The 21,079-nt window shown below is 35.7% G+C and overlaps 1 protein-coding gene and 1 pseudogene across 1 annotated transcript in view; one reads left to right on the top strand and one right to left on the bottom strand.

Annotated features, from left to right (window-relative positions):
- The window catches only part of LOC132661106 (beta-galactosidase-1-like protein 2), a 58,857-nt gene that overhangs the window by 2,222 nt on the left and 35,556 nt on the right, over positions 1-21,079 (top strand). Inside the window, 4 exon segments of the mRNA XM_060605287.3 lie at positions 12,414-12,482; positions 15,016-15,111; positions 16,277-16,385; positions 19,198-19,290. Coding sequence (XP_060461270.2) covers positions 12,414-12,482; positions 15,016-15,111; positions 16,277-16,385; positions 19,198-19,290 — 367 coding nt within the window.
- LOC132662223 (nucleoside diphosphate kinase D, mitochondrial pseudogene) lies at positions 7,866-8,232 on the bottom strand (annotated as a pseudogene).

Genomic DNA, 21,079 nt, shown 5'->3' with positions numbered 1-21,079 from the left:
GGGGCTCAATCCCATGAACCATGAAATCATGACCTCGGCTGAAATCAGGTGCTTAATTGACCGAGCCGCCTAGGCACTGTGGTGAGGGGAGTTTAGCAATTAGGCCTCCCTAGAAGTAGACGGGTAGAGCAGAGAAGCTCTGGGGGTGTGTTTGGTGAGAAAGCAATAATCATTCAAAGAGGTGACATTTTACAACTGCTACACTGTTTTGGGAGCAACACTGTTTCTTATTAACTTTTCAGGGGGCTTTAATCTGTGTCTGCCTTCCAGTCTGAAAATTGCAGGGCTGGTTTTTCATTTTCAATTAAGCTGATTTCCATTCTTAAAATCTTAAACACGTTTTCAGTCTTTAAACATTTTTTACTATGGATTCACAAAAACTTCGGTATCAGATCTTGACCAATGTTTGAGAATGCAATGATGGGTTTTAGTTCCTGGCTACCACTGGTTACATTGTATTGTCTATTCATTCTTGCACTATCACAACACTTAATAATTTTATCTTTCTGTTTTAGTTGTGTTTGTTCCCCCTTTTTCCAAATATGATAGTGGGTTTCTATCTGTTTTAGTATCTGATAAAACAGTATATTCTGTTCTAGTATTTGCTAGGCTAGGTTGCTTTCTCAGCCTTTTATTGCCTGCCTTAAGGAATTATTTACTTTACTATTTCTAGGGGCGCCTGGGTGGCTCAGTCGGTTAAGCGGCCGACTTCGGCTCAGGTCACGATCTCGCGGTCTGTGAGTTCAGCCCCGCGTCGGGCTCTGTGCTGACAGCTCAGAGCCTGGAGCCTGTTTCAGATTCTGTGTCTCCCTCTCTCTGCCCCTCTCCTGTTCATGCTCTGTCTCTCTCTGTCTCAAAAAAAATAAATAAACGTTAAAAAAAAATTACTTTGCTATTTCTAAAAAAATATTGTCTTCTTTTGGGATGCTGGAGTATCTATTTCCTTTCTTCTGTTAGCTTGAGAGGGATTTACTCTTTTACTGGATGCTCAAGAATTTATAACATTCATCCTTGATTTATCAACTAATACTCATACTTTTACCCACTCTATGATACGAAGACATTAGAATGCTTTATCCCTAGTTATTTCTCTCTTAATGTGTGTGTTATTGTTATGTATTTTAATTCTAAATAACTGAAGACTATTATTGCTGTTCTGGAATCTTCCTGCACGAAGAATACATTTTTGAATTTTCTGTAGTGTAAATTTGCTGGTGACAAAGTTCTCAGTTTTTTGTTTATCTGAAAATTTCTTCATTTTCTTTTCGTTTGTGAGGAGTATTTTCACTAGTATAAAATTCTAGGTTGGCAGATGTTTTAGCATTTTGAAGGTAATGCTGCTGCCTCTGGCTTTCATTATCCCTGTTGTAAAGTCAGTTGTCCATTTAACTGAAACTCTTTAGAGGGCCATGTATCCTTTTCTGTAGTTACTTTGAGGACTTGAAAAATTTCCTTTTTCTCCCCAAATTTTGTCTATTGTCTTTTGTCTATTTTCCAAATAGACATTATTTTTTAGAGGAGTTTTAGGTTCACAGCAAAATTGAGCAGAAAGTATAGAGAGTTTTACCTCAGGGGAGGGGAGAGGTAATTACCAATGGGAAGGTTGAGTTAATTACCAATGGCCATAATTTAATCAATTATACCTATATAATGAGGCCTCCATAAAATGCTAACTGAAGGGATTTGGCGAGCTTCCAAGTTGATGAACACATTCAAGTGCTGGGAGAGTGGTGTGCTCAGGGAAGCCATGGAAGCTCCCTGTACTTTCCCTATACTTGTCCTATGCATCTTTTCTATCTGGCTGTTCCTTAGTTTTATCCTTTATAATAAACTGGTAAAGCTAAGTGCTTCCCAGAGTTTTGTGAGCAGTTTTAACAAATTATCAAACATGAAGAGGGGGTCATGGGAACCCCTGAATTGTAGCTGGTTGATCGGAAACAAAGATGACAACATGGAACTGGTATCTGAAATGGAGGAGTGAGGAAGCCATCATGTAGGAATGAGCCCTTAACCTGTGGGGCCTGTGCTAACTCTGGGCAATTAGTGTCAGAATTGAGTTAAATTGTAGGACACTCAGTTGGTATCTGCTGGAAATTGGAGAATTGCCTGGAGTGGAAAAACTTACATATCTGGTTTGTATGACTAAAGGGAGATAAGTTTTTCTTGAAGCTGGCAATTCTTTTCTTTCAGCACTTGAAAAATATTGTGCTACTTCCTGCTAGTCTCTATAGAGTAGGGTTGTACTCCATGTCTCATAATTGACTGTAATTCCCAGTGGGGTTCCTCTATAAATAATACATCATTTCTCTCTGGCTGCTCTCAAGATTTTTCCTTTTTTTTTGTTTTTTTGTTTTTTTGTTTTTTTGTTTGTTTGTTTTTTAGTGTTTCAATGAAAAAAGACTTTAATTTTTAGAGTACGTAGTTTTAGGTTTATAACAAAATTGAGAGGAAGGCATGGAGCCCCCACCCCTGCCAGAGCCTCCCTCACTATCAACATCCTCCATCAGAGTGGTATATATGGATCTACACTAACACACCATTAATCACCCCAAGTCCATAGTTTACATTACAGTTCACTCTTGGTGTTATATATTGCATGCATTTGGACAAATGTATAATGACACATATCCACCATTAATAGTATCACAGGAAATAGTTTCAATGTCCTAAAAATCCTCTGTGTTCCTTCCTTCTCCGCTAACTCCTGGCCACCAATGATTCTTTTACTATCTCCATGGTTTTGCCTTTTCCAGAATGTAACATAATTGGCATCATGCGCTATGTGGCCTTTTCAGATTGGCTTCTTTCATTTAGTAATATGCATTTAACTTTCCTCTATGTATTTTCATGGTTTAATAGTTTACTTTTCAAAAAAAATGTTTATTTTTGAGAGAGTGAGACAGAGCGTGAGCAGGGAAGGGGCAGAGAGAGGGAGACACAGAATCTGAAGCAGGCTCCGGGCTCTGAGCTGTCAGTACAGAGCCCGACACGAGGCTCGAACTGATGAATCATGAGATCATGACCTGACACTCAATGGACTGAGCCACCCAGGTGCCCCGATAGTTTACTTTTTTTCTGTGCTAAATGATTTTCTGTTGTATGGATGCACCATGCTCACTTACCCATTTACCTACTGAAGGACATCTTGGTTGCTTCTAAGTTTGGGCAATTATAGCTGATATACACATCTGTGTGCAGGTTTTAGTATGACCATGTGTTCAACTCATTTGGGTAAATACTGAAGATCACATGGTAAGGTTATGTTTAGTTTTGTAGGAAATTGCCAAACTCTTCCAAAGTGGCTGTATCATTTTGCATTCCTACTAGCAAAGAATGACATTCCTATTGCCTCATAGCCTTGTTAGCATTTGCTATTGTCAGTATTCTAGGATTTGGGCATTCTAATATGTGTGTGGTGGTATCTCATTCTTGTTTTAATTTACAATACCCTAATGACATATCATGTCGAGCATCTTTTCATATGGTCATTTGCCATTTGTATAGGCTTTTAAAATGTCTGTTCAGATCTTTTGCCCATTTTAAATTACATTGTTTTTCTCTTATTGTTGAGTTTTAAAAGTTTTTGTATATTTTGGATCATGGTCCTTTATGAGATATACCTTTTGTAAGGATTTCTCCCAGTTTGTGGCTTGTCTTTTCATTCTCTTGATAGTGTCTTTTGCAGGGCTTATCTTTTTAATTTTAATGAAGTTCAACTTAATTATGACATGCAATGTGCCTTTAGTGTTGTATCTAAAAAGTCATTGCCAAACCCTAGCTTATCTAGATTTTCTATGTTATCTTCTAGGAAGTTTGTAGTTTTATACTTTACATTTATAAATCTATGATCCATTTGAGTTCATTTTTGTGAAGGGTATAAAATGTCTACATCATCTTTTTTGTGCATGTTGCTCCAGCACCATTTTTTAAAAAGACTATTTTTTTTTTTTCTTTACTGGAGAGCTTTTGCTCCTTTGTCAAAAATAAGTGGACTGTATTTATGTGGGTCTATTTCTACTCTCACTATTCTGTTTCCTTGATCTATTTGTTTTTCTTTCACCAGTGCCACAGTGTCTTGATTACTGTAGCTTCATGATGAGTTTTGAAGTTGGATAGTGTTATTCGTCAATTGTTCATTGCTGTTAAATAAGAAAAAGATTGACTTTTGTATATTAACCTTGCTTTCTGCAACCCTGCTATTGATTGCTTGGTAGTTCCAGGAAGTTTTTTGTTTGTTTGTTTGTTGTTGTTTTTCTGTCAATTCTTTTGAATTTTCTAATAGACAAATTATATCATCAGTGAGCAAAGAAAATTTTATGTCTTTGTTCCCAATTTTTATACCTTTTATTTCATTTCTTGACATATTGCATTAACTAGGCTTTTTAGTACAATGTTGAAAAGAGTGGCAAGAAGGGACAACTTGCTTTGCCCCTAATCTTAGCAGGGAAGCTTCTGGCATGAGCTGCAAGTTTTTTATAGATGTTCTTTATTAAGTTGAGGCAGTTCTCTCTTCCTAGTTTATTGAGAGTTTTTGTCATGATTGGGTGCTAGATTTTCTCAAATGCTTTTTATGCATCTATTGATAAAATTATGAACGTATTTTTCCTCTTTAGCCTGTTGATGTGATGTATTATATTAGTAATTATTCAGGTCTGACTGAATAGACAAAATTGACTGGATGAGTCCTATCCCATTAGGGAGGGCAATTTGTGTTACTCAGTGTGTCAGTTCAAATGTTAATCTCATCCAGAAACACTCTAAACTGCTGTTCGACCAAGTGCCAGAGCACCTGATTGCCCAGTCAAGTCGATGTATAGAATTAACCATTACATCAGTTGTCTCTCACTCTACCTTTTGCGGCAGCAGTTTTTCCTGTGACTTCACTTCTTTGATGGATAAGAAGAGTTGTTGCTTTTTAACAACTTTCAGCTTTTCAGCTTTATTCTTGTTGTGAAGATAGGAGTGACAACTTCCATGGTTTTTACTTCTTGGATCAGAGAGTGGAAGTCCTAATGATGCCTTCTGTTAATGAAAAACTTGCTCACTTTTTCTTGTTTTCCTCATTAGGAGGTTTGGCCCAAATTGCCTACTACTCTGCTGGTAGTAAATATTCTCAATTATTTTTCCCCCTTTTGATTTTAGTCTTATTTTGAAGTAATATTTTATTAAAATTTAACATGTATATAGTATATAAGGGTTTAGCTCAATGAATTTTGATAAAGTGAACATACTCCTATAACCAACCCCCAAAACTCTGTAGTACAACAACATCTCAGAAGCTCTCCTGTCCCTTGTACAGTCATTACTTCCCTCCAAAAGATAACTACTACTCATGATTTTAACACGTAGATTACCTTGGCCTGTTTTTGAATTTTGCATATATGGAATCATACAATATGTAGTCTGTTGTGTCTGATATTTTTTGTTCAAGATTTTCTTTATGATATTCATCCTTATTACCAGATATTTTAGCTTGTTCATTCTCATAACTATATGGAATTCTATTGGTAATCATACCAAAATATATTTGTCTTGTGGTAGACATTTAGGATATTTTTGGCTTTAGCCATTAGAAATAGTGGGGCTATGAACAATCTTGTACTTGCCTTTTGTTGAGAATATGTAAACATTTCTGTTGAGTATACATCTAGGAATGAAGATGATGGACAATGAGGTAGGTGTATGTTTAGTTTTAGTAAATAATGTCAACTAGCTTTCACAGATTCCAAAGACTTTACAAAGTCAGTGGCATTCTATAAATACACATTGTTTTGCTACCATCTGCACTATCAATACTCAAAACTTTTTCATCATTCCATACTATTCTGTTAAAAAACAACTCCCCATTCTTTTCTCCTTTCATTCTCTGATAACCACTGTTCTTTCTTTCTCTGTGAATTTGACGTTTTTAGGTAACTCATATACATAGAATCATATATTTGTTATTTTATATCTAGCTTATTTCACTTAGCATAATGTGCAGAATTCATTTATGTTGCAGCATGTATCAGATTTCATTTCTTTCTAAGGTTGAATAGTATTCCATTTTATGTATAAGCTATATTTTGTTTATCCATTCATCCATTAGGCACTTGGGTTGTTTCTGCCTTTGGGCTATTGTGAACAATGCTGCTATGAACATTGGTGTATAAATATCTATTTGTGTTCTTCACTTCAGTTCTTTTGTATATGTACCCAGAAGTGAAATTGCTGGTTCAAATTGTAATGCTTTTGTTTTTTACAGGAGCGGCACTGTTTTACATTCCTACCAGCAAAGCATAAGCATTCCATCCTAATGATGGTATCTAATTGTGATTTGGATTTGCATTTCCCTAATGGTTAGCAGTGCTAAGCATCTCTTCATATATTTACTGACCATTTATATATCTTTTTTGAAGAAATATCTATTCAACTACTTATCCTTTGCACATTTTTCAATTGGGTAGTTTCTTTTTTTATTGTTGATTTGTAGGAATTCTTCATGTATTCTGAATATTAATACATCATTGGATATGTGACTGCAAATATTTTCTTTTATTCTGTGAATTATGCTTTGTTGAAAGTGTCCTTTGATGAACAAAAGTTTTAAAATTTCATGAAATTCACTTTGTCTATTTTTCCTTTTCTTACTGTACCTTTGTTGTCCTATCCAAGAAATTATTGCTATATCCAATGTCATGAAGCTTTCCCCCAACATTTTTTTCTAAGAGTTTTATAGTTTTAGTTCCTAGAATGTGAGCTTTGTGAGAGCAGGAATTTTCTTGTCTGTTTTGATGATCTTTGGTGCTTATAATAGTACCCGGAACATAGTAAGTGCTCAAAAATTTATGAATGACTTCTATTTTTTTCATTTTTTTTATATTAAGTTCATAAAATGAATTTACTTTGATTTGACATGGATTACACAGCATGGTATCTTGGAATTTGATTTTTATAATTGAGAAAATAATTTATTAAAAACGTCATTTTTGATGATGGTGTTGGTACAAGGGTTTGTATCTTTAGAGTTATTGCGGTTTTCTTCCACATTTTCTAATTTATTCAAATTTTCTACTTTTATTCAAATAGGTAATTTCTATTTCTCAACAAAGTTTTCCACCAACTAGAGAGTTCCACATTTATTTGTATACAATTTTGGCATTACATTCTATAAGCTTTTTAACATCCTTTACCATATTAGTTCTATTTCTTTTTAATTTCCAATTTCCCATGCAGTATTTTTCTGCTTTTTAAAGTTCTATTTATTTAATTATTTGTGTGTGTGTGTGTGTGTGTGTGAGAGAGAGAGAGAGAGAGAGAGAGAGTAAGTGAATGAGCAGGGAAGGAGCAGAGAGAAAGGGAGAGAGAGAATTCCAAGCATGTTCCCCACTGTCAGCCCCAATGTGGGACTCAAACCCATGAATAGTGATATCATGACCTGAGGTGAAATCAAGAGTTGGATGTTCACCAACTGAACCACCCAGGTGCCCCTCCTGTTTTTTAAATCTTTTTTTTTTTTTTTTTTTTTTTGGCTTGCTGAGGTATAATTGACTAATTAAATTATAATTGATTTATTAATTTTTTTTTTTTTTGCATAGCATAGTGAACTTTAATGTCCTCCATTTGGTGTGGGGACGTTACATTCCCCACTTTTGGAGATGGCCCTTAGGTTGTCTGGCCCTTTGGTACAGAAAGGATTAGGTCCAATATCTTGTTGGCTTAAGACACTGATAGGCACATAAAATTGGTGGCTCAGACTCCTGTGGCCTGGGGTGGAGCAGGAGGTGGACAAGGAAGTGATTTGTAACAAATGAGTAGAACTTGGATGTGGGCTCAAGTTCTTGTTTACAGAGGTAGTTGGTCCTGGGAAGATGCTGGGGCAGCTGAAGTCACCTTTAGTGCTCAGGATGGGTAAATGCTGCTGTGGTGGCTCTCATCTGCCCAATTCACCAACTCATTGCTTTGGAAGCTCAGCTGGATCTTTCTCGGGGTCCCTTCTACAGAGTTTCTGGTGTGGATGACACTCTTGCTGATGTGGACAATAAAGTCTCCACAGTGGTGCCAGGGGTGACCTCAGCTGAGTTGGTGTGGACCATGTTGGGGTCTTCCCAGACCATGGCCTTGCAGGCCATGACCACTGTGGGGCCAGAACTCCTGTAGCTGTTGAACAGTAGGTAGGAAGTTTTTCTCTGCAGGTTGTAGGCCATGGTAATGCTCAGCAAAGATGCTGTCTGGCACCTGCAGCATCTTCATCCCCAGCCTGAAGCCCTTCCTCTTAAAGTACTGGATCCTTTCCCTGATAAGTTATCTCTGCACCTCATCTGGCTTCACTGTGACCAGTGTCCACTCTCAGATCCAAGAGGACCCTCCTGAACTGGGGTGCACAAGTAGGCTCAGGTGGGCAGGTAGGCCACACACCTGCCACACAGTTGCCCCACAGCAGGATGCCCCTGAAGAGTCCACCTGAGCCTCTTGGCCATTAACTGAGCACTGATAGCAGCACTCCTTCCCCTCCCCCAGAGGGAGTCACTGTAATATATTTAAAATATACCATGTGATGATTTGATATATGTATACATTGTGAAAAGATTCCAACCTATAATCCAGTTAATTAACACATCCATCACCTCACATATTTATCTTTGTTTGTTTGTTTTGGTGAGAACAATTAAGTCCTACTCCCTTAACAAATTTTAGTTCTACAATATAGTATTATCAACTATGGTTACATTACACATAAGATCCACAGATTTTATTTATCTTATAATTGAAAATTTGTACCCTTTTACCAATCTCTTCCCCTTTCCCCCACCCCTCAGTCCCTGGAAGCCTCTATTGTGTTCTATTTCTATGAGATCATTTTTTTAAATTTTATTTTAAGATTCCACATATAAGTGATACCATATGGTATTTCTCTTTTGCTGTCTGGTTTACTTCACCTAGCATAATGCCCTGCAAGTTCATTTATGTTGTCATAAATAACAGGATTTCCTTTTTTTTTAAAAAACTAAAAATTATTACTGTGTGTGTGTGTGTGTGTGTGTGTGTGTGTGTGTGTGTGTATCACATTTTCTCAATCCATTTATTTGTCATTGGACACTTAGGTTGTTCCCATACTTTGGTTATTGTGAATAATGCTGCTATAAGCATGAGACTACAAGTATTTCTTTGAGATAATGATTTCATTTCCTTTGGATGTATACCCAGAAATAGGATTGCTGCATCATATGATATTTCTATTTTTAATTTCTTGAGGAAAGTCCATATTGTATTCCATAGTGGCTGAACCAATTTATATTTCCACTAACAGTGCAACAAGTATACCTTTTTATCCATATCCTTACCAACCTTTGTGATATATTGTCTTTTTGATATTAGACACCCTAACGGCTGTGAGGTGATACCTCATTGTGGTTTTGATTTGCATTTTTCTGATGATTAGAAATGTTGAGTACCCTTTCATGTACCTGTTTATACAGGTTCTTTGCCTGTTTTTAAATTGGGTTGTTTTTTGCTATTTAGTTGTATGATTTCCTTGTATACTTTGGATGTTAACCCCTAATCAAATTTTCAAATTCTATTAGATTTTCAGGTTTGCAAATATTTTCTGCCATTCAATCAAGGTTGCCTTCTCATTTTGCTACTGGTTTCCCTGGCTATGCAGAAGTCTTTTAGTCTGAAGTAGTCCCACTTGTTTATTTTTGCTTTTGTAGCCTTTGTTTTTGGTGCCAAATTCAAAAAATCATTGCCAAGGCTGATGTCAAGGACTTTACCCTTGTTTTTTCTTAGAACTTCTGTTGTTTCACATCTTAACATTTATGTCTTTAATCCATTTTGAGTGATTTTTGTGTGGTGTAAGAGAGCTAGTTCTTTCATTTGTATATGGCTGTCTTGCTTTCCCAACACCATTTATTGCAGAGACTACCCTATCTCCATTGTATATTCTTAAGTGTTTTGTCTTAAGTTAATTGACCATATGGGCATGGGCTTATTTCTGGTCTTTCTATACTGTTCCATTGACCTATATGTCTATTTTTGTGCCAATTCTACACTATTGTGATACTGTGTAATATAGTTTGACATCAGGAATTGTGATACCTCCAGCTTTGTTCTTTTTCAAGATTAATTTGGCTATTCAGTCTTTTGTAGTTTCATACAAATTTTAGGATTTTTTTATTTTTGTGACAAATGCCATTTTAATGTTTGTAGAGATTGAATTGAATCTGTAGATTGCTTTGGGTGGTATAGCATTTTAATGATATTAATTCTTCTAATCCTGGAGTATGGAATATCTTTCCATTTATTTATGTTGTTTAATTTCTACATGTTTGTGAATTTTACAGTTTTTTTCTTATAATTGATTTCTAGTTTCATACCATTGTGGTCAGAAAAGATGATTGATAGGATTTCATTCTTAAATTTTTTTTTTAATTTGTTTCATGGCTTTGCATATGATCTATTTTGGAGAATGTTCCATGTGCACTTGACAAGAATGTGTGTTCTGTTGCTGTTGGATGGAATGTTCTACATATGTCTAATAGGCTCATCTGGTTTAATATATAGTTAAATTACAGTGTTTCCATATTGGTTTTATATATAGATGATCCATCCATTGTTGAAAGTGTGGTATGGAATTAAGTTAGTTTTTGAGGATCCTGGATTTTTTTCCCAAAGTTTTTATGTAAAGTTCTGTATTTAAATTCTTAAATTAAATTCATGATTTGCTTCCTTTCTTTTCTGCAAATATAAAGCTATCAGTATAGAATCTTACAGTGGTATGCTTCCATTTCACTTTCCTCAACTTTTGTGCTGTATTGTGTCATGTACTTTGTGTTTTATAAGACATAAAATTCATAATACATTGCTATTTTTCTGCTTTGAACATCTACTTATATTTGAAAGAAATTTATAGTGATAAAATAACTTTTTCATTTATGCACATATTTACCATTTTTGGTGCTCTTCATTCCTTTGTATAGATTACAATTTCCACATGGTATTATTTCCTTCTGCAGAAGAACTTCCTTTGGAATTTCTTATAGTACAAGTCTGTTGGTAGTGAATTCTCTTAGCTTTTGTTTTTTTTTAAAAGTTGATTTTTTCCATCTTCTATTTTGAGGGATAAATTCACTGAGTATAGAATTCTAGGTTGATAAGGTTTATTTTTGTTTTTGTTTTTAATTTAAGTACTTCAAAAAAATATTTCTTCATTGTCTCCTGACTTGCACATTATCTGATGACAAATCTGTTGTATTTCTCATCTTTTTCCCCCTCCTTTGGCTGATTTTAAGATTTCCTCTCTTCCACTGGTTTTCAGCAATTTGATTCTGATGTGCTGTGGTGTAGATCTACTTAAAAATTCTGCTTGTGGTTCACTGAAATTCTTAAAACTGTAGGTTTATAGTTTTCATCAAATTTTGTAAAATTGTGGCTCTATTCCTGCTAATATTTTTGCCTGCCCCCCCTTTTTCCCCCAGGACTCTAATTCCATATATGTTAGACTTCTTGGTAAGAAACCACATATCCCTGATGCTGTGTTCATTTTTATTTTTAGTCTTCTTTTTTTCTATTTTCCATTTTGGATAGTTTCTTTGATCTGACCATTTATTCTATTGTATCTACTCTGCTGTTTGTCTCAGCCAGTACTTTTCATTTCCTGCTGTTGATAGTATCCAGAATATTTTTTTTTATTCCAGATACTGTATTCTTAAATTTTTAGAAGTTCCATTTGGGTCTTTTTTATATCTTCCATTTTTTTCCTCATCATGGTTATGCATTCCTTTTACCTATTAAAGATATGGTAAATATTTGTTATACCTTATAAGTATTTTTTTCTGCTAGTTTTATCCTATATGTCATTTCTGTGTTTGTTTCTATTTCTAGATATTTTTTTCTGGTTTCCATCACATTCTCCTGTTTTGTTTTGTTTGTTTGTTTGTTTTTGCATGTCTAATAATTTTCTTAATGGATCCTGGGTATTATGAATCTTGTATTGTTGCTTGCTGGCTTTTATTTTATTCATTTAAAGAAAACTATACTCCGGTTCTATAAACTTTTCAGCTCTTTCTGGTTTCTGTTTTATGGCTAGTGATTTTCTTTTTTTGCCATTATAGATATGGATTTAAATTTTTATGTTTTCATTAGTATTTTTTAAAATTTGTGGTTGCACCCCAGATGACATTACATACAAATCTGTCTTACCTGAAGTTCAGAATCAAGGAGCAATATTGGCTGCTTAGATCTGCAGTGGCATTTAAAGGAGGAGATTTTGAAGTTAATACAAAGTGCATTCACACAGAGGATTGGCTGTTGAAATCTTCAATTTCCTTCACAGTAGAGATAGCTCAGCTGCTATATTAAAACTGGAGGAATCAGTATGGAATAAGGGCAAATAAGGTAAAAGATTTTTATATTTATTTTTTTTTCCATTGCAGGCATATTCCCTGGAACCTTCATGAGCCAAGAAAGGGCTGGTTTTATTTTACTGCAAACCTGGATTTCATGTATGTCTTAATGTGGAGGCCCTATCTATGGCCTAAAGATAGGGGTTTGACTCTACAGGATCAGATGAACAAAACCACCTTATTTTCTGTTTGGAGAATCATCAGGAAGCTCTGATAATTTTGTTCCCTGGTTTGAAACTCTCTAGAGCAGTGAATCTATTAACTTGCAGTAGAGCTTAGACCTTAATATCTGTGGTGCATTTTACTTACAGTGTGATTTAGAAGGTCCACATCTTGAGTGCTGTAGTTTTAATCTATCATGAAGAACCTGCTTTCTCAGTTATTAGAGGATATTTCTGGGCTATAGTTTACAGTGTTTCTAAGATATGACACAGCAGAGTACAGTCTCCAGCTTAAAATGGTGTTTTCACTTTATGATGGTGTGAAAGTGACATGCATTTAGTAGAAACTGTACTTCAGATTTTGAATTTTGATCTTTTCCCAGACTAGCAATATGTTGTACTATACACTATTATGATGCTGGATAGCAGTATCCAGCTCACCCTCCCAGTCAGCCTTGCAGTCATGAGGGCAAACAGCTGATATGCAACCATTCTGTACCCATATGACCATTCTGTTTTTCATTTTCAATATAGCATTCAATAAGTTACATGAGATATTCAATATTTTATTATAAAATAGGCTCTATGTTAGGTGATTTAGCCCATCTGTAGGCTAATGTAAGTGTTCTGAGCACATTTTAGAGTATGTTAAGCTAAACTGCCATGTTCAGTACATTATATGTATTAAATGCATTTTTGACATAATATTTTTAACTTATGATGGATTTATTGGGATGTAACTCTATCTTAAGTTGAGAAGGTCTATAATTGTTTGTTAACACATACGTGTTTACTATCTGCTGTAGTTAAGACATTGTCTTTGGTGCAGGAGATATACAGATAATACACTTTGTGCTGTCAAGACTAAGTATTGTCTACAGGGAAAGAGACAAATAATATACTAAGAACACACAACCCAAACTAGGGGAACAGATCAGGGAAGACAACAGTGAAGTTATAGCTGAAATAAATTAAAATGTTGAGCAGAAGTTTGCTAGAGGGGGCTGAATGGTATTTCAGGTAGAGGGTCCCATGAAGGCAAAGTTAGAGATGTGAGAACATTTTTTACATTAATTAAGGTGATGTTAGCTTCTGTAGCAAGTATCAACATCTTTATCAATAAAGGTTTATTTTCATTTAAGTAAAATCTAAAATCACCATTCCTGGTAAGCATTATGTCTCTTCCAAGAAATAATTGAGAGATTCAGGGTCTTTCTGTCTTGTGACTTCACCATCTTCATCACATAGCTTCCAGACTGCTACTCTTGTCTGCATCAAGCCAGCAAGTGGAAGAAAGAGCATGGAGAATCTTTTTAGGAAATTATAATGCATCCCTCCTGTTCATCCTGTTGGCTTAAAGTTAGTCACATACAAATACCTCAGTGCATGGGAGGCTAGGAGATGTAGTCAGTCTGTGAGCCCAGGAAGAAAAGGGAATGGCTTTGGTGATTAACTGATTATATTTTCTGGAAACTGCAAATAATATGTCTGGTTGTCCTACTAATTTAAGTAGAAAAAGTGCCAAAAAACAAAGCTGGAGATATAGTAGACCACATCTTGCCTTTATATTTACCATGTTACAGAATTTGGAATCTTTTCTGAAGGCATTGGGAGTCATTTGAAGAATTTTAATTTGGGAAATTTGTGCGTTTAGAACGATTGTGCCAGGAGCATTTTAAAGAGGCAGAATAATATTGTAGTTGATATTTCATTTCTGGAAGCTCTCTGCCTGATTGTACTTTTAGCTCAAAATGTCACATGTAGGAAGCTCTGACTTATTTGAGCTTTTATTTTCCTATCTGTAAAATGGAGATGATATTGATACCTAGTTCACAGAATCGTCAAATAAAATAATAGTCCTAAAGAATTGAGCTGTATGCGGGATGGTGATATGAGGTAAAAATTAACTCCTACTTTTGTTGTTGATGATTATGGACATAACTGAAGAAGCCTGGAAGAAGGTAAGAAGAAGGAAGGAAAGAAGTCAGAAAACCATTGTAATAATGCACACGTGAAATGAGTTATTTAACAAATGTGGTAGCACTAGAAATTAAGAGGAGTTTCACATTTGAAAACATTAGGTAGGAGGAATAAACAGGATTTGGTGACTAAAAGTAGGATACGAGGAAGAAGGCAGAGCAAGATTTGTAGGAGTCTGCCTTAGATGGCTTTCTTTTGTGGTGGTGGGAGATACATGGGGAGGAGTGGGTTCAGGAGGGAAGGTGGGTGTCTGGTTTAGGATTTTTGGACTTTCACTTCCTGTCCTGCTTTCTAGCACCTTGAATGAGCCCCTTTCCTGTCAAGTGTAGGGCTCCATGTCCCTTTGGTTCATGTCACCTACAAAGACTTTTGTAGACCAGGCTGGGAGTTCCTCCCATTCTGACCTCAAGCAGAGACCTCAGAGAGCAAAATAGCAGTGATTCCAGGCCTCAGCCTAAATAATAAATTATCTTTATTGCTTCACTTCCCAGGGCTTTTATATCCATTGCTTCAGAGGTGGGGCTGTGGGTCATTCTGTGTCCAGGCCCCTATATTGGTAGCGACTTAGACCTTGGAGGCTTGCCTAGGTAAGTAGTAGTCTGAGGCCCCTGGCCATGACTCCATGTGGGGCCCTACCACATTCAAATGGAAGTTAGAGCAAAGGGTTTGGCTGGTTTTCAGTGTACATTTTTAAACTACACTATTCTTTTCCATTTAGTGACATAGAAAATGAACTTCAATATACTGGGATTTACATACTATGTATTTGTTTTATATAAATCTCCATCTCATTTCTGCAGTGTAAATAAGATAAAGCATGTTTTTTTTATTTTAATAAAAAGTAATGGCTACCACTTAAGTAATACCTTTTTAAGTTCTAGTTTTTGTGATGGCTGTACAAATGGTAATAAATTGAGTTGATTATCTCTTTTTAAAGAGAGGTTTTCCCTTTTGCTAGCTTCTACTTGTTTTCTAACTGTGGTAAAATACACAGCATAAAATTTACCATTTGAAAGTACACAGTTTTGTGGCAATTAAGTACATGAAAAATGTTGAGCAATCATCACCACTTTCTAGTTCTAGACTTTTTTGTCACCTAAAGGGTGTATATTTCATATAAGTGGAATTATACAATATGTGACCTTTTGTAACTGACTTCTTTGCTTAGCATAATGTTTTCAAAGTTCATCCATGCTGTAGCATATACAGGTCTTCATTCCTTTTTTATGGCCAAATAATGTTCCACCAAAGCATTTTTTAAAAACTTTGAAACTGCTTTATAAAAATCTCACTCCTGACTAGGGGTTGGCAAACCTTTTCTGTAAAAGGCAAGATAATAAATAGTTTCAGCTTTAAGGGCCACATACATTGTCTGTTGTGACTATTCAGTCCTGGTGTTATAGCAGGAGCACAGCTGTGACAATAAATAAACAAATGGGTGTAGTGTGTTCCAATAAAACTTTATTTACACAAGCAGACAATGGGTCTAATTTATCCTGTGGGCTGCAGCTTGATGACTCTGGTCTGGATCATTTCATCATTACACAGCTTTTATGTGTATTTTTGAGAAAAGAGGTGGCTAAAGTGCTGAGCTATTTATAACTGGAACATAGATTGCTTTTTCTTAAAGATGGATTAAGATCTCAAAATATACTGTTCCAGTGTGACTGTCCATGTTTTCCAGCCAAATGCTTGAACACTTCTTATTGCTCTTTGCTACCTCAAGAATTATTCCCATGTTTTTAATTCTAGCTGGTTACTCCAGGATCCAAAAATGAAGCTGAGAACAACTTACAAGGGCTTCACTAAAGCAATGAACCACTATTTTGATGAGCTTATTCCCAAGATAGTACCACTCCAGGTAAAACCCAATTCTCCATTCCTATGACCAAGGGAAGTAATTACCTGAATTGATTTCCTAGATGGGGCTAGCCTATTTTCTATCACGCAGAAACAGGAGTGTATATAGCAGCTCCTTCTAATTCCTTATTTAAGAAATATTAGATTTTTATTATCCTGATTTTATGCATATTTCCTATCTACTGCCCCGCTGGAAGCCTTGTCCCTGGCAGTGCACTTGATATTGCACTCTGTATACTTTTGTTTTCTCTTCTCCTTTATATCTTTGCCCTTAGTCACCATAAATAGGAAATTAACGATAATCCTCAAAATGTCTTAATTTAGCTGCTAAAGTAGCTACTTATCAGTACTTCACACATCATAATAGATTAGATGGGTGATCTTAGGTCAGTGATTTTGTAGAAGTTGTAATTTATTTGTTTTTTAATATCCCTCCACCAAAATAAAACGATGGTTCCAAACATACTCATTGGTTAGTGCTACTATTTTTCTAAAATGGTTGGAAAATATAAAAAGGACTGTATACTAGGTAGAAGATGAACAGGAGGAAGGAACAAAAGTATAACATTTACTAGGTATCAAGCTTTCTGTGAAGTAATCAACATTTACCTAGCCTGTTTCATTCTCATGGTAATCATTTGAAAGAGATAGTATTGTAGATTGAATGGAGGCAATGGCAAACATGTACATGTCTAGGAGAGGGCTTCACAGAGTGTGAATTTGAATTTACTATGGACAGAATTGGTTCCTAACATTGTCAGTATCTCAGAGCTAATCATACTCAGAGAAACCAACCACTACATGACTGAAGAGTGTGAATCAGTGTGTCATTTGGGGAGAGTAGAGATAATTTTCTACAATGATTAGAGTCATGCTGTACAGTATGGTAGCCATAGCCACATGTAGCTACTTAAACTTAATTAAAATAAAATAAAATAAAAATTTATTTCCTCATTTAAACACATTTTTAGTGCTCAGGAGCCATGTCTGGATGGTTGCTACCATATTAGACAGTGCAAATACAGAGCATTTTCATGGGCATGCTGGGCAGCATTGAATTAGAGTACTCAGCCCACCCCAAATCAGACTTCTCAGTCTTGAACCTCTTAGAAAACTAAATTAGTAATCAGAACCTTGCTTAATGAGCACAAAATGAGGGCCTGAGGAGGTTGGGAGGTCTTTGAAAACATTTTATCACTTGTACCTGAATAGCCTTCTTTTAGAACTGTCAATCCAGTTCAGGGTCTCTTACGGATCCCAGGTACGGTCAACTTCTGGATCTTCCCTCTTCCTTATCTATTCTCTAATCTGTGAGATTCATAATTGGATGGATGGGAAAGGGGAAGACAGAATCAGGTTCTGAAAATGTTTTTCAACGTTTGTCAGCAGAGGATAAGATTTAAAGGTTTGGGAAACATTCTTTTGGGCCTTGTGTCCTCTTGTCCCACCATCAGTATACAATGCAGTTATTTCTTGATTGCTAAAAAATCTTCCATTTCAACTCTACACCCAGCTGCTCCTGGGCCATGGTGATCACAGGTTTTAATGAGCAAACACTTCAGTGGCACTTATACATAGTCCTGGGTGTTGCCCAGATTCCTATTTGCATGGTTTGTATGACTTCTTAGAAGTCAACACTATTTGTTTCTGCATGCTGGGAGGAGTACTTCATGATTGCCCATGTATTCACAAGAGTAGGTTGAGGAGATGCAGATGTCAGCACGATGAAGCTTGACTAGGGTGTGGCAAGTGCAAGATATGGAGAGGAAATACATTGGCTGGACTGGAGAGGGCTATAAAGATAAAGGATGACTGAGCATGTTACCATCAACAAACAGGAGTCAGTAGGGATGGGAAATGTGAAGATGTTTGAAAGAGAGCATAATTAGGGGAGAAGAAGGGGATGTGATCCAGCACAGAGTTGGGATTAATAGAGAACCATGAGAAACACAACATTTAAAAGGTGAGTAGGGCAAGAGGATCTCACAAAACAGACTGAAGAGTAGTGACCAGAAGGCAGGCCAACAACTAGGAGAGAGCAACAAAAGACCACAGAAGAGAGGGTTTCAAGAAGGAGAAGGTAGCCAAGATGTCAAATATTGCTGAGAATGATAGTAAATTAGGATTAAAATTTATTGTTTGAACTTAGCAAAGAGAAGATAATGTTAATGGAAAGGTGGAATATAAAGAGTGGAAGTGAGTAAAAGAGTAAATGAAAGGATAAAAAGTCAAGAGTGAGTGCAGAAATATTTCAGGCTTTGTCCATGAAGGGGAAGAGGACAAGATAGTGGGAACTGAAGGGGGAAGTGGTCCAGGCAAGTTATTTTAAATGGAGGACTTTGAGTCAAGTTAATGATGACGTGCAGGGTTTAGTAAAGAAGGAGGTGAAAATACAGAAGACAGAAAAGTACTCCAGAAAAAGCGAAGTTCCTGAGAAGTGGGAAGGAGGTGAGACAACCTTTATATGGGATGAGAGACCCTTGACTCATTAACTGTTGCTAAGGTAGAAAGAATGGAAGTAGAGGTGTGAAGCATCACACTTAATGCATTGAATTAGGAGAGAAAGGGGGTGGGAGTCTGTTAACAGGGTATACTAGAAAAGGTAGGATTTTAAGAACAGTTGACCTCCTAGAGGGGACTACTGACTTTGGAGTGAGAGAAATTGCCTGAACTATAGTGTAACTTCGAGTTGAGTTTAGGAATAGGTTATTTTTATGACACTCTAAATATGTGTGTGCAACAGCAAATTGAGAATATCCAGCCTTTCCCCATCAATAGCTTCACTTGCAAACTCTTGTCTCCTTGACCCTCAGTACGGAAAGGGAGGCCCCATCATTGCTGTGCAGGTTGAGAATGAATATGGTTCATATCATCGGGATAAAAGATACATGTCCTATATTAAAAAGGTAGGTGCTCCTTTAATTTTCCTCCATATTTACATACTTCTTTTCTCACTTTGTTAGTTTGTGGAGCAAACATATCCTGAGTAGCTATAGTTTGCATGATATGAAGATGAATAAGGTCCAGTTTGATTTTTCCATGCATTTATATCCTAGAGAGGGGACAAGAAACTACCTACACAACTCTTATGTAAAGTAAAGAGTGATGTTAAAATATTTTTCTTTTCTGTGAACATCACAGCTGTCTTTTGGTTAGTGTTTGTATATACATACTTTTCTATCCTTTTACTTTCAGTTATTCTGGATATGTTTAAGATACAGCACGATATAATTAGAATTTATTTTTGTTAGCCCATTATGAAAATTATTTCTCTTAAATGAGGTATTTGGCCTGTTTACATTTAATATAATTAATGACAGTTGCATTTAAATCTATCATCCTGTTACTTTCTATTTGTCCTACCTGTTCTATGGTCTTTTTTCTCTTCTTTTTTTTTCTTCTTTTGGATTAAGTATTTTTTATTTTTCCATTTTCTTCTGTATTAACTGGTTAAAAATTTCTCACTTTTCTTTTCATATTGGCCATAGTGACTATAGTATTCATACTGAATTATTTTTTTTATTTTTTTAACGTTTATTTATTTTTGAGACAGAGAGAGACAGAGCACGAACGGGGGAGGGTCAGAGAGAGGGAGACACAGAATCTGAAACAGGCTCCAGGCTCTGAGCTGTCAGCATTAGAGCCCGACGCTGGGCTCAAACTCACCGACCGCGAAATCATGACCTGAGCCGAAGTCGGCCGCTTAACTGACTGAGCCACCCAGGCGCCCCTCATACTGAATTATTAATGTCTAATATAAATTAGTATGTTTGCCAATTCCAAGGCAAAGAAAGCACCTGAGAACAGTTTAATTGCATTTCTTTCCTCAGTACTATTGTTATTTCTCTTAATTCTCTATATATTTTATACCCTCAAGATATTATTTTTATTATTGTGTGGAGTCAATTAGATTTACTCACATAATTTACTTTTTGTGGCCTTTCTCTCCTCTCTGCATCTCTGAGCTTTGTCTCTGTTACATTTCCTCTGCCTAAAGAATATCTATTTGTATTTTCTTTACTGCAGGTATGCTGTTAACAAATTCTCTCACTTTTTGCTTCTTTGAAAATGTGCTTAGCTCATCCTCATTTTGAAGGATATTTTTACTGTATGTAGAATTCTAGATTGACAATTTATTTTCTTTGGTGATTCCCTGGTGTACATTGTTTCTATTAAAAAGTCAAGTATTGATAAAGTTATTGTTCCTTTGAAGGTAAAATGTCTTTTTCTTCTGGCTTCTTTGAAGATTTACTTTTTGGTTTTCATCAACTTTACTGAGATTTGGCTAAGTGTGGTTTTCTTTCTACTTTTATTCTGCTTATATGTGTTTGCAATCTTCAATATGTGGCTTGAAGTCTTTAATCAGTTTCAGAAGATCTTCAGCAACTGTCAACTCCATTTTCTCTCTCCTCTCCTCTAGGACTTCTGTTGTACAAAATTATATATTTTCACCATATTCCACATAGCTGTTTTGTTCTTTTTTGAATAGTTTTTTTCTAAGATGTCTTGTAATTTATAAATTTTCTCTTCAGCTTTGTCTACTTTGATGTTAAACCTAGTTTTTAATTTCAAAAATAGTGATTTTTTTAGTTCTAGAATTTTCATTTGATTCTTTTCTATAGTTTGCTTCATTTGGCCCAAATTATCCATTTTTAAAAAATTCCTTGAACATATTACTTATAGTTATTTCAAAGT

Source organism: Panthera onca, chromosome D1 (assembly GCF_046562875.1).
Source record: "Panthera onca isolate mPanOnc1 chromosome D1, mPanOnc1 haplotype 2, whole genome shotgun sequence".
In the NCBI taxonomy this organism is placed as follows: Eukaryota; Metazoa; Chordata; class Mammalia; order Carnivora; family Felidae; genus Panthera; species Panthera onca.
Note: the sequence above shows the minus strand (reverse complement) of the source record. Positions and strands in the feature narration are given on the sequence as shown.